General features: G+C 50.7%; 2 protein-coding genes across 9 annotated transcripts; one reads left to right on the plus strand and one right to left on the minus strand.

Moving 5' to 3' along the window:
* Positions 1 to 843: 843 nt before the first annotated feature.
* Positions 844 to 5,198, plus strand: LOC1270106 (leucine-rich repeat-containing protein 40). 3 transcript variants are annotated; one of them, XM_308777.5, is made up of 7 exons: positions 844 to 1,267; positions 2,132 to 2,322; positions 3,157 to 3,360; positions 3,448 to 3,571; positions 3,637 to 4,339; positions 4,409 to 4,789; positions 4,851 to 5,198. In XM_308777.5, exons 1-7 carry the CDS (start codon positions 1,096 to 1,098, stop codon positions 4,954 to 4,956), a joined length of 1,881 nt encoding a protein of 626 aa, XP_308777.4. In that variant the 5' UTR covers positions 844 to 1,095; the 3' UTR covers positions 4,957 to 5,198. The 3 variants fall into 3 exon arrangements, with proteins under 3 accessions (XP_308777.4, XP_061505050.1, XP_061505049.1); XM_061649066.1 differs by having other exon boundaries at positions 861 to 1,921; XM_061649065.1 differs by lacking the exon at positions 844 to 1,267 and adding an exon at positions 1,344 to 2,015.
* Positions 5,199 to 5,238: 40 nt separating this feature from the next.
* Positions 5,239 to 11,341, minus strand: LOC1270105 (probable E3 ubiquitin-protein ligase HERC4). 6 transcript variants are annotated; one of them, XM_061649056.1, is made up of 11 exons: positions 11,018 to 11,332; positions 10,382 to 10,502; positions 10,097 to 10,283; positions 9,435 to 9,828; positions 8,916 to 9,330; positions 8,717 to 8,847; positions 7,141 to 8,634; positions 6,124 to 6,349; positions 5,930 to 6,043; positions 5,690 to 5,847; positions 5,239 to 5,608 (listed from the first exon to the last, which is right to left on the minus strand). In XM_061649056.1, the coding sequence occupies exons 2-10, from the start codon at positions 10,448 to 10,450 to the stop codon at positions 5,695 to 5,697; spliced, it is 3,183 nt and encodes a 1,060-aa protein (XP_061505040.1). In that variant the 5' UTR covers positions 10,451 to 10,502; positions 11,018 to 11,332; the 3' UTR covers positions 5,239 to 5,608; positions 5,690 to 5,694. The 6 variants fall into 6 exon arrangements, with proteins under 6 accessions (XP_061505040.1, XP_308776.5, XP_061505038.1 ...); XM_308776.5 differs by having other exon boundaries at positions 5,239 to 5,847; positions 10,112 to 10,283; positions 11,018 to 11,341; XM_061649054.1 differs by having other exon boundaries at positions 5,239 to 5,847.
* Positions 11,342 to 11,727: the final 386 nt, after the last annotated feature.

The following is an 11,727-nucleotide window of genomic DNA, read 5'->3' on the forward strand; positions in this document are numbered from 1 at the left end:
TTGAGGGTTCAAGATGGCCGCCAAAAAGCTCGCGCTGGTGTGCGATTGTGTTGGTGGGCAAAAAAATAAATACCCCCCCCCTCATTGACCTCACGGGGTCCTGCATTTCATGTGTTAGCATATTAGCACCTGCGCTCCGCCGTTTCACTTGCTCATACAGGTTTCGCTATTGCATCAGTTGATTCAGTTGGTGACTTTTATGTACAGTCTTCATTTGATGCCGTTTGATGGTTACGAAGCTATATCAAACAAGCGTAGGTGTAGGTGGAACTCAAATAAGAAAAAAAATTGAACATGTTTCATGCATGATCATCATACTCCATTCCATATATAAAATAATATGTGATATTTCAATACATATAATAGGTTCCGGAAGATTTTCCTACTTCAGCCTGTTATTCTTTTCGCTCTTCCAAGACAACAGGCAACACTGCCATGCTTTGCATTTCCGGTAACAATATCATTTTCTGAGCGATTTTTGTCCGCTAAACAATACGGCCTTTTTGGACCGTTACTCCTGAATAAAAAAAAATTTACGAGCCATACAGTTATCGGATAAAAATTACCTTGCACCAAACTGTAGCCAATTCCAATGCAAATTATCAACAAAATTGTGCATTTCTAATTCACATCACCGCTGAGTTTGTTTACGTTTTTTCACGCTTATACATGAGCGAAAGAGACGGCACGACAAACCGAGCGAGAAAGCATATGGACAAAGGTGGACGAAGTGCTTGAAGCGAAATGGGAGAGGGGGACACAAAAACTCATTCTCGAAACGTGCACTGTAAGCGAGTAAAGGACGGCTAGAGAAAATGAGCGAGATGCAGCTATTTTCGAACTACAAAATCCTCGCCTTGCCCTGCGTGGTTTGGCGGTGTGTGCGTAGGCATTTGTTTTGGCTTGCGTTTTGTTGTGGTTTTTCCGTTCGTTGTTTTCCCCAAGAAGAAAGAGGGGGAGAGCGGGCGAGAAGGGTCTTCTTTCACACCTTGCACAGAGTTGTGGGCAGGCGGGCTGCAAGCCACTGAAAACGCGATAATCGCCTACTTGTGCTGCTGCGAGGTGGTGGTGCAAAGGAAAAAAATCAGCCGAACGATGAAGGCCCACCGACAGATCCCCGTCCGGAGCCGGATCCGGCAGCAGGAGCTAAATCCCGTGTTTCACTTTCAGGACAAGCAGGAAGACAACCAGATACTTACGCGCGCTCGCATCAAGCAAGCGTTAAAGAGCGGCGTGCTGAATCTGTCCGGGAAAGGACTAGCAACGGGTAAGTGGCCACAAGCGAGCTGGTGGGGCATACACCATTGCCAAACAGCACACCAAGGTTAAATAACAGCACAGGCCACTGCTGCAATGCAACCATTGCATGGCATTCGTCGAAGCGTCTGCGTTACGGTTGCATCATCGAAGGAGAGTGAAGCGATCGATGACAAAATTCAACCTCCACCCAAGCGCGTGCACCGACCGAAACCACTTACGTTCCGGTCGAGAGCGCTTGGCCGTGATTTACATTCTGGCGCCATTCAATATTGGAATATTGGTTTCATATCGGATCGGAAATCGGATCGCTTTTCAGGGACGAGAGCGGCAGCTGCCCTATTTTTGAAGATCGGCGACAATCCCGTGCCATGATTATGATGTTACGATTCATTGATCCCGAGGGGGCGAACATCAGCACTCTGGGGCGGTTGAAGCAACACCCGCTGGGTCCAACCAGCACCAGTCCACGGGCACCATCGGAAGGGAATCGAAGTAGCCGCGTCGGTCTTGGTCTTGGTTGCAGCAGTAGTATATCCTTCGCGGAAAACGATTATTGATTGACGGCGTTTAATTCATTTGTTCCGTTTGAAAGGACCGGGACCGGGACTTCGCCTTTGTTGCCGATCGATAGCAGAGAGAGAGAGACCAGCCGCCTACACAAGTTAGTACACAACCAGCCTCGGTGCGCTCGGTGGCAATGAGACGAACCAGAACGCACATTCCTTATCCTAAGCGGAGATATAGGAAAATACGCGGTAACGCAGTGAAGCAACAACACAGTGTTTGGGGTTGGGGGTTTCCCGTTTACACAATCATGTTTTAGTGATGAATTTTCATAAAAAATCGTTTTACTCTTTTCACATGCTCTTAGTGCCCGAAAAGGTGTGGAATTTGAGCGATTCGGACGAAAACGAGAAGGAGGTACGGTACGATCTGGAGCGCACCAACGATGAGGAAAGCTGGTGGAACCAACGGTCGCTAACGTCGCTCGATCTGAGCTCCAACACGCTTACTACGATCAGCGAAAACATACAGAATCTCGTCGATCTTACTGTGCTGAATGTAAGCGAGGATTACTTCCTTCCCAATAACCGCCTTTAACCAAACAATTAACATACACCTGTTTCCAGCTACGTTCGAATCACAAACTGCCTGCTTCGAATCGCATGCCACTACGATCGAATGCGTGCAACCATGGTTGAATCACGTTCCACTACGGTCGAATAGCGTTCCACTATGGTCGAATCATATGCCACTACGATCGAATCGTGTGCCGCTACCATTGGATTTCTGAAAGCAAGAGCATAGTAAACTGTTTGTTTACGTTTGAAAGCTGTTTCTTTCTTCGCCGACGGCATTTCGTTTGTAAAATACTAATAAAAGGGAATTATTCTCTGATTATAGGCTAACCCCACGAATATTGGTTGAAACCATGGATTTTACCATCAACAACGAACACAGAATATTAGTTGAAAACAAGGATTTTACCATCAACAAGGGACCACGATATTCGTTGATATCAAGGATTTTACGTGTAATCAGTGAAAATTACCTTTTATTAAAATTTTACAAACGAATTGCCATTGGCGAAGAAAGAAGCAGCTTTCAAACGCAAACAAACAGTTTTCTATGCCCTACCTTTCAGAAATGCAATGGTACCGCTACCATTCGATCACGATTCGATCGTAGTGGCATATGATTCGACCATAGTGGAACGCGATTCAACCGTACTGGCACGCGATTCAACTGTGGATGCACGCATTCGATCGTAGTGGCATGCGATTCGAAGCAGGCGGTTTGCGATTCGATGCAAACGGCACTAGATTCGAACGTAGATGGAAACAGGTGTAATAATAACTTCTTCGTAATTAAAAAATTATCCAACAAAAAAAAAAGCTACAAGATAATGCACTAACAAGTCTGCCGGCCGGGATCGGCGCCCTAACGAAGCTAACGAAGTTCAGCGTCGCCCGCAACAAGCTGACCGAGCTGCCGGAGAGCTTCTTTCAGCTGAAGGAGCTGAAGCACCTCAACCTGTCGCACAATGAGTTTGCGGAGATGAACCCAAACATCAGCGATCTAATCATGCTTGAAACGTTGGTAAGATTGGTAGCTGGTTTGGTAGACTAGTTGGCAATTCAAATGCTTGTAAACTGTAATTGCTAATCCTCCTGCTCCTGGCTGTAGGATGTTTCGTTCAACAGCATTAACGCTTTGCCGGGTGGCGTTGGGTTTTTGGTCCGGTTGCAGCAACTAACGCTGAGCAATAATCACCTAACGGAGCTACCGAACGATATCGTCAATTTGCGCAGTAAGTAAGCTAGATAAAGCACCATATATTTCGTCTAAAATGAAACCCCTTCCTCGGCGGCCCAGAACTGCAAAAGCTCGATCTTGCCAAGAACGACCTAAAGAAGCTGCCCCCGGTGATGGGTGAGCTGCGCCGGCTGGAGTGTTTCTACGTGCAGCACAACGACATCGACGAGCTGCCCGACTTTACCGGCTGCGAGGCGCTGAAGGAGCTGCACATTTCGAACAACTACATCAAAACGCTGCCGGGCGATTTTTGCGAAAACTTGCCCCAGCTCAAGGTGCTCGATCTGCGCGACAACAAGATCGAGAAGCTGCCGGACGAGATCGCGCTGCTCGCTAGCCTGACGCGGCTCGACCTGTCGAACAACACGATCAGCAGCTTGCCCTCCTGCCTGTCGACGCTGGCCCATCTGGTGAGCCTGCAGGTGGAGGGCAACCCGATCCGGTCGATCCGGCGCGACATTATACAGTGCGGCACGCAGCGCATACTGAAAACGCTGCGCGAGCGGGACGGCACGGGCAAGCCGGATGGGGGACAGAAGGGAGTTGCGAGGGCGGCGGCGTCAGCGTCGACAGCGGTGGTGAAAAATTCCCTCTTCACGGAGAGCACCTTCCCGGATGTGTACCAGATGCGGAAGGGCCGTGCGCTGATCGTGTGCTCCAAAGCGCTGGTCGACATACCGGAGGCGGTGTTTCTCGATGCGCTCGAAGCGTGCGTGTACAATGTGGACATCAGCAAGAACAAGCTGACGGCCGTACCGTCGGGGTAAGGTGGTGGCAGCGCGATCGAGACGGCATAGAAGCAGACCATAATTCAGACCATTCCTCCTTTCAGCATCACGCATTTATCGTCTCTGCTAACGGAGCTGAACGTGAGCTTCAATTTGCTGCAGACTGTGCCGGCCTTTTTCTCGCAGTTTGACAAAATTAGCTACCTTAACCTTTCGAACAACCAGATGACCGATCTGCCGGAGGTGGTGGGCCTGCTGGTTACGCTGCGCGAGCTTAACGTTATCAGCAACCAGCTCAAGCGCATCCCGGACTGTGTGTACGAGCTGCGCGGGCTGGAAATATTGCTTGCCAGCGGTAATCAGATCGAGGAGATAGACGCAACGGAGAGCGGGCTCGGTGCGCTGAAGCGCCTTGCCACGCTGGATCTGGCAAATAATAACATCAAGCACGTACCACCGGTACTGGGAACGCTGAAGAACATCACGTAAGTGCCACTATTCAGACCTTGTTGGTGTATTTGCTTACACTTTCTTTCACTGTCCCAGTACGCTGGAGCTGATTGGCAACAGTTTCCGGCAGCCGCGCCATCAAATATTGGAAAAGGGGACGGAATCGATCATGTCCTACCTGCGGGACCGCATCCCACAGTAGTCCCCGTGCCAGGCGTCCGAGAGCACAACTTGTAGTGGCATTACACGCGCATCACGTTATTCTTAGAGCAGCTTCTTCGCTATTTTTTTTTTATGATCCTCTCTTCTATTTGTGTGCGCGCTTGCACCGTTTGCACGCATCGTTTACAAGGCCATAGGCGGAGGAGGAGGAGGAGGAGGAGCAGAAGGCAATTGTGTACCAAAAAAACAGAACAAAAAGATTAAATATACGTTTTAACCCTACACCCCGATGCCAAGCAAGTCACAAAAAAGAGGCAGTAAATTGTTACTATTGCTTTCCTTCATTTATTGCCGTACGTACGTTTCGATTCGATCAGCAACTACGCAACAGCACCAAACAACACACAACTGATGGCAACACACCGGTGCTCGCGGCGCGTCAATTAGGCAAGTCCATCATTTGAGAACACATTTTGCTGTTTTTTGTCACATTCAACCCGAAAGAACGAAAGAAAAGGGCACTAATTGAAAGGAAGAAAGGTAAAAAAAGAACACCGGTAACACGAGAGAGGTTTGATCTCGGAGCTTTGCGTAATCTTCCATTATCAAAAACATCACATAGCATAGTTAAATAAAAAAAAAACAAACAAACCCGAACGATCTCTGGGGTCTTCGTGCACCGGGGAAATACACTAAAACAAGGAGTTCCAGAGAGAAACAAAGCGAGAAAGAGAGTTATGAAGATGGAGGGAGGGAGAAGGACGCCGCTGTACCATTTTCACACCAAGCTAAAACCCTGAGTCTGTTGGATTGCCTGTAGTAGTTTGTACTTGAGCTTCTCCTTCGTTTGGTACTGAGGTAGATCGAGCAGATTGAAGCAGGTGTGCGCCACCGGTAGAAATTTGTCGTCCGGTGTCGGTTGAATGAATATCTGCGTACGAAAACACGGTTGAAAAACGGTTGAATGGACAAGTACACAAAGCAACAGCAGAAGCAGCAGCATCAACGCTTACCTTGATCGCTTTCATACCCATGATCGGGATACGATCGCAGCCGGTAAGAAAGAGCAGAAACTTTTTCTTCTCCTCCAGCGGTAGCTCGTGAAACACCTCCCAGAACCATCGTATCTGCAATGCAAAGAACAACAGCAGTAGGCCGGGAGTTTGTAATAGAAAACTGGGACCCCCCCCCCCCACCCCTCGCTTACCGTCTGATCACCGCACGTGTAACCGTTCTTGTATTCCGCGTTCTCCTCCAGCACGTTCCAGTCGTACTCCTCGTTGCCGACCACCACCGACATAAGCTCGTGCGCCTTGAACAGCTTCATTACGCGCCCGCCACAGACACGCATAAAGCCGGCGTGAAACTGTCGGAACGATTTTTCAACCGCTTTGTTGAACACGTAGTCAATGTACAGATTTACAAACTCTTGTCTAAAACACGGGTTTGAAAACAAACAAAAAAAACACAAATTTAGTCACAAATCACAATCATTAATTTCCCCACTAGCGATGGGAAGAATTAAGTTTTCGTCGGAATCGGTTCCGGGTAGTTCCAAAGTTCTCTGAAACCGATTCCGGATTCGGATTTGGCTCTGAAATCGGAATTCGATCCGGATTTGTGTCCGGAATCGCAAGCGGTACCGGAACGTGAAGCAGCTTCGGAATCGGAATCGGCTTCGGAATCAGAATCGGTTTCTAAATCGGAATAGGTCCGGATTCGGTATCTCCATAAGAATAGGCATTTGGGTCCGTATTGATAGCCGCAAAGAATCCAAATTTACTTGTAAACCAGCCATTCTCATAGAGATTTCCGGATTGATTTCGCTTCTGAAACTTCTTACGTCAATTAAAGAACTGATTCCCATTCCGGAGCTAATTCCAACTCTCAGCGTTTCCGGAGCAAATTGGGATTCCCGGGTCGATTCTGATTCCGGAGCCGATTCTGATTCCGGATCCGATTTTGGATTCCGGTGCCGAACCTGATTCCGGAATCGATTCCGGATTCGGAGTCGACTCCGGTATCGGAAACAGCTTCGGAATCGGAATCAGCTCCGGAGCCTATTCTAATTCCGGATCCAAATCCGATTCTGGAATCAACTCTGGAATCGGCTCCGGAATCCGAATCGATTCCAGCATCGGAATCGGAATCGAGTAGGTTCCGATTCCGAGCTCCCACCACTATCCCCCCCCCCCACCCATGCGGCCCACTGCACAACACTCACTTGTTTCCCTGCGTCAGTCGAATGTTTTCCCCGTTCGGTTTCAACGGAATGGTCTGTATCTCACCAAAGTAGTCCCGCGTCGTGGTAAAGCACAGATCGAACACCTCCTCCAGATCGCCGCCCTCGTAGTCCAGTATGCTTTGCATCGATCGTGCCACCGTCGGGGCCAAATCCTGCAGATCCTTCATATCGACCTCCTCCCCCAGCAGCTTCTTGTACAGCGCGAGCGGAAATGGGAGCGCAATGATCGTAAAGTTGTAGATCGCCAGCCCGCACAGTATGCCGATCAGCGCGAACATGCTATCATCACTGTCGAAGTAATCCTCCGTAAACCAGATCGCGTTCGATTCCTCGAACGACTTAAACATCCCGTACTTCGGATCGAGAATGTCCCGCAGCAGCAGCATGAAGAACTCCTTCCGCACGCCGCCCGCGTCTTCCGCCTCCTCCCCGCAGAACTTGATCTTGATCGGCTTCTTCAGATCGCTCGCCGCGTAGTGCGACAGCTCCCGGATCGTGTCCTGCACGATGTTTTCCCGCGTCACGTTCAGCACGATGTACTGGCAGGCGGCGGAATTGGCGGCGGGCGAGTACAGCATCGACAGCCAGCTGGCCGTCGCGGCGCTCTGCATCGCCTGGTACATCTGCATCGCTTGGTCGGTTTGCAGCAGCAGCATCTTGGCGGACGCATTGAACACGAACGGATAGTTGCAGAGCGAAAACGTGACCCCTTTGGCGTCGGTGGTCCAGCGGAAGTAGTCCTGCCGGATGTCGATCAGATCGTCGATCTCGTTGATGTGGAACTGCTCGTACGGCAGCTTCTGGGTGCGCTTCTGGTGGTTGATCCAGTACAGTACCGCCAGCATGTCCAGCATGGCGGCCAGGTGCGGATCGTACCGCAGCTCCTGCTGGTGCGGTTTCTCCGCCCCGGCCGGGCTCTCTACGCGCGGGAACTTAAAGTTGATGATGTACAGCACGACGCTTTTACAGTTTTCCACCATCCGTTCGAAGTACTCGCGCGACTGGTTGGCCCACCAGCCGACCACGATCTCATACGCGTTCTTGGCGAGCTGCAGCACCGCCTTGCTGAAGGGCGCGTGCAGCTTCTGGTAGTGCTTCGGGTTGATGAACTCGTGGTAGAGCGGCAGCAGCAGGTAGATGCGCAGCGTCTCCACGTCGGCAGGGGAAGCGGTTAAGGCACCGAGCAGGTCGGACTCGATCGAGTCGCGTATCAGCTGGCGGATCGATTCCCGCTCGATCTTGCGTATCTGGTCGAACGTTTCCTCGGCCGCACCCATGTCCACGCCCGGATGCTTGGAGGTGCAGCACAGGTGCGCGTCGTTTGGCAGGAGCAGGGAGCCGTTCAGGCATGCGAGCGATTTGAAGATCGTTTCCACCGACGATATCACATCCAGCTCGACCGTCTGTTCGGGCTCTATTTTGGCCAGCTCTTTGCCCATTTCCAGCGAGAGCGAGAGAATCTGTGTGCTGTCACTGTTATCCAAGAAAGAGAGAGAGAGAGAAAATGAGGTTTGAAAAACAAGGAAAAAATCCGCAAACTCGTTCATCTACTCACTCATAAACACGGAAATCGGCCGACTCGTCGCCTCCCAGCAGCGACACGAAGCACTGATCTCCGCCGGAAAATATGCGATTCACGATTATTTGCGTTTCATCACAGTCCGATGCTTGAAAATCTGTTTTAAACTGACAAACCGGAAGGAAGAGTTCATTTAGTGTCCACGGTTCCTTTTGGCGCCCTTCATCCAACCTACCCACGGTCCACGCACGATCTGTGGCGTACTGTGGTTGCCCACCATGCCGATCCCGAGCTGCCCCACGCCGCCCAGCCCAAAGCCGTAGATTTTCCCGCGCGACGGTACAAACGCCAGCGTGTGCCGCCGCCCGCAGGCGATCTGCGTAATCTTGCTGCCCATCAGCTCGAACACCTTCCGCGGTACGATCTCGTTGCTGCAGCTACCGTGCCCGAGCTGGCCGAACGTACCGGCACCGCACGTAAACACGCCTCCTTCGTTCGTGAGAAAGACGGAAAAATCGTCCCCGCAGCTGATGTACCGCACGCCGAGGCTGCGCAGCGTCCGCAGCTGGGTCGGGTAGCAGCGCGAGTTCAGATCGTTCAGCCCCAGTTGGCCGAAGGTGTTTTTACCCCAGCCAAATATTGCACCCGATCTGCAAAGACCAACGTAAAAAAGTGTCACAACGACGGTGTCATTCGTTTGCATTCGTACGCAGCAGCATATGGTGCCGCCAGCAACACAGCAAGCAGCGCTTACTTGGATACAGCAAAGCTATGATTGCCACCGCAGGCAATAAATGCAATCGGCACACCGGCCAGCGATTGGATCAGCGTAGGCATTGGCACCTTTTCGCTCGTCGTCCCGATGCCCAGCTGGCCGTACGAGTTCGAGCCCCACGCGTACAGCTCGCCGTTGTTCGTGAGCGCCAGGCAGTGATACTGGCCGGACGCGATCTGCACCACGTGCTTGGCCCCGATCGCTTTGATCATGCGCGGCGTTGGTTGCCGCCCGTTCTCCGCATCGTGGCCGAGCTGGCCGACGGCGTTCGAGCCCCAGCTAAACACCTGGCCCCAGTTGGTGAGCGCTAGCGAGTGGGCCGTACCGCAGCTGATGCACGTGATGATGTAATTTTCTAGCGATGTTAACCGCTCTGAAAGAAGTTGTGAGTGAAATGGCGTTTGATTAATCAAAAACAAACAGTGGTTTGGTTGAGAACGAAATGAGTGATTAACACACACTATCTACTACATCCCAATACCGATTTGTTAACGGTGCGAGAGAACACAAAAAGCAAGGAGTAATGCCAACATCGCACCCTCGGGATGTGTGTTTTGTTTTTAACTAAATAAATAAAAAACCCACAAGCAGGAAAGAGCTGAAGAGAGTGGATGAATTGTGGCGGTAGAATAGTTACATACTAAATCTCGACATACGTGGCCTTTTGTTCGGTAGCGTGTCGAGGTCGTGGCCCAGCTGACCGTGATCATTGTTGCCGCACGCGTACATCTTGCCCTCCTTCGTGAGGAACAGTGTGTGGCTGGTGCCGCACTCCACCCGGACCACCTCGTCCGCCTGCGACCAATCCATCTTGCGTGGTACCATCACCTGCAAATAGACAGCAGCAGCAGCAGCAGGAGAAAAATCGATTCAAATCAATAAGAGCTCAACTTGAGACGGGGTTCCCGTTGGATGTCTCTTCCTACCTGTTCCTCCTCGATCCCACCGAGACCGAGCTCGCCATGGGCCGTATTGCCCCAGCAATAGATGGCCATAGCGGTGGTGGTGGTGGTGTTGGTGTGCCCTTCTGTGCCCCCGTAAGCCAACCTAGCGGAAGAAGGGAGAGAAAGTATAATTAATAAACACCTTCGAGGCCACTTCACAACTTCAACCATGTTTGCGGGAGAGAGGGAGGAGTGGTTCAGGGTCGTCTCTTTAAATTAGCAAAAACGCCTAGAAACTACGCCGCCCGCGTAGGTAGCAAATTAATATTGTTGACTGCCTGATAAACAGGGAAAATCGAAACCTTTTCTGCACTCACTTTTCTCACGCAACTATCACAAACTGTTGCATCTGGGGGGTGCGTCTTGTGGTCACTAAAATGTGAAGAAGTGGTTCCACTGCCGTCGCAGAACACCGTCCGAAAGGTCTAGAATATTCACACCGCAACAGTCTCGGCCGAAAGATAAACACACAGGACCATCACAATGACTTTACACGGTAATTAGCCGTCGGTCAACGGGCCATTGCAACGATGCAACACACCAAAAACTGCATACTCAATGTCATCGTGGCTGTTGCGCTGGAAAGCCCCCGTTCGACCCGTTTTAGCTCTCACCTACCTGGTCCAGGCTGAGGGTATTGGCTACTCGGATCACCTCGAGGGAGGCGATTTCTCACACGTATTTCCTACGGCGGTACGCGGCTACGGTTTCCGTCGGTGCGCTGGCATGGGCGCAGTGGACGAATTCTTGGACCAGGCAGGATGCTGCTGCTGGCAGAAAGGCGACAATTTGGAGAAACAATTCCGAAACACGACACTTTTTTTTTCCCGAAAGCGCGAAACAACAACAACAACGCACTTTTTTCCCCCGAAATTCGTGTGCTTATTTCTCGGCACGACGAGCCGCCGCGACTGCTGTTGTGTCTGTGTGGTATCGATGAGGCGGTGGTCTATGACGTTCGGCCAACTGTCATAACCGCATGTGTCAAATTGTGTTTTTACTGCTGGTGGTCGATTCGGGATTTAAATCAGTTATTTTAATTTAAAATTTGTTTGTGGTCATTTTATGACATATAAAAATATGTTTTAATGCAATCCATTTTATATTTCGCCCCTTTCTGTCAACATTAAAACGGATAGGCACTCGCGAATTCGCAACCGTCGTTTGTCGACTTTATCCGTCGACATTTGAACATTTGATTGATGGGAAGGGGCGGTATTGTTTACATCTACTCCCTCCCCTCCCAATTCCCGCCAAAAAACGAACACGAACACGGCCGAAAAGTGGAAGGGCACTGCAGGCATTTCTTTCAAATCGCAACCGACACT

Source organism: Anopheles gambiae, chromosome 2 (assembly GCF_943734735.2).
Source record: "Anopheles gambiae chromosome 2, idAnoGambNW_F1_1, whole genome shotgun sequence".
Taxonomy (NCBI): domain Eukaryota; kingdom Metazoa; phylum Arthropoda; class Insecta; order Diptera; family Culicidae; genus Anopheles; species Anopheles gambiae.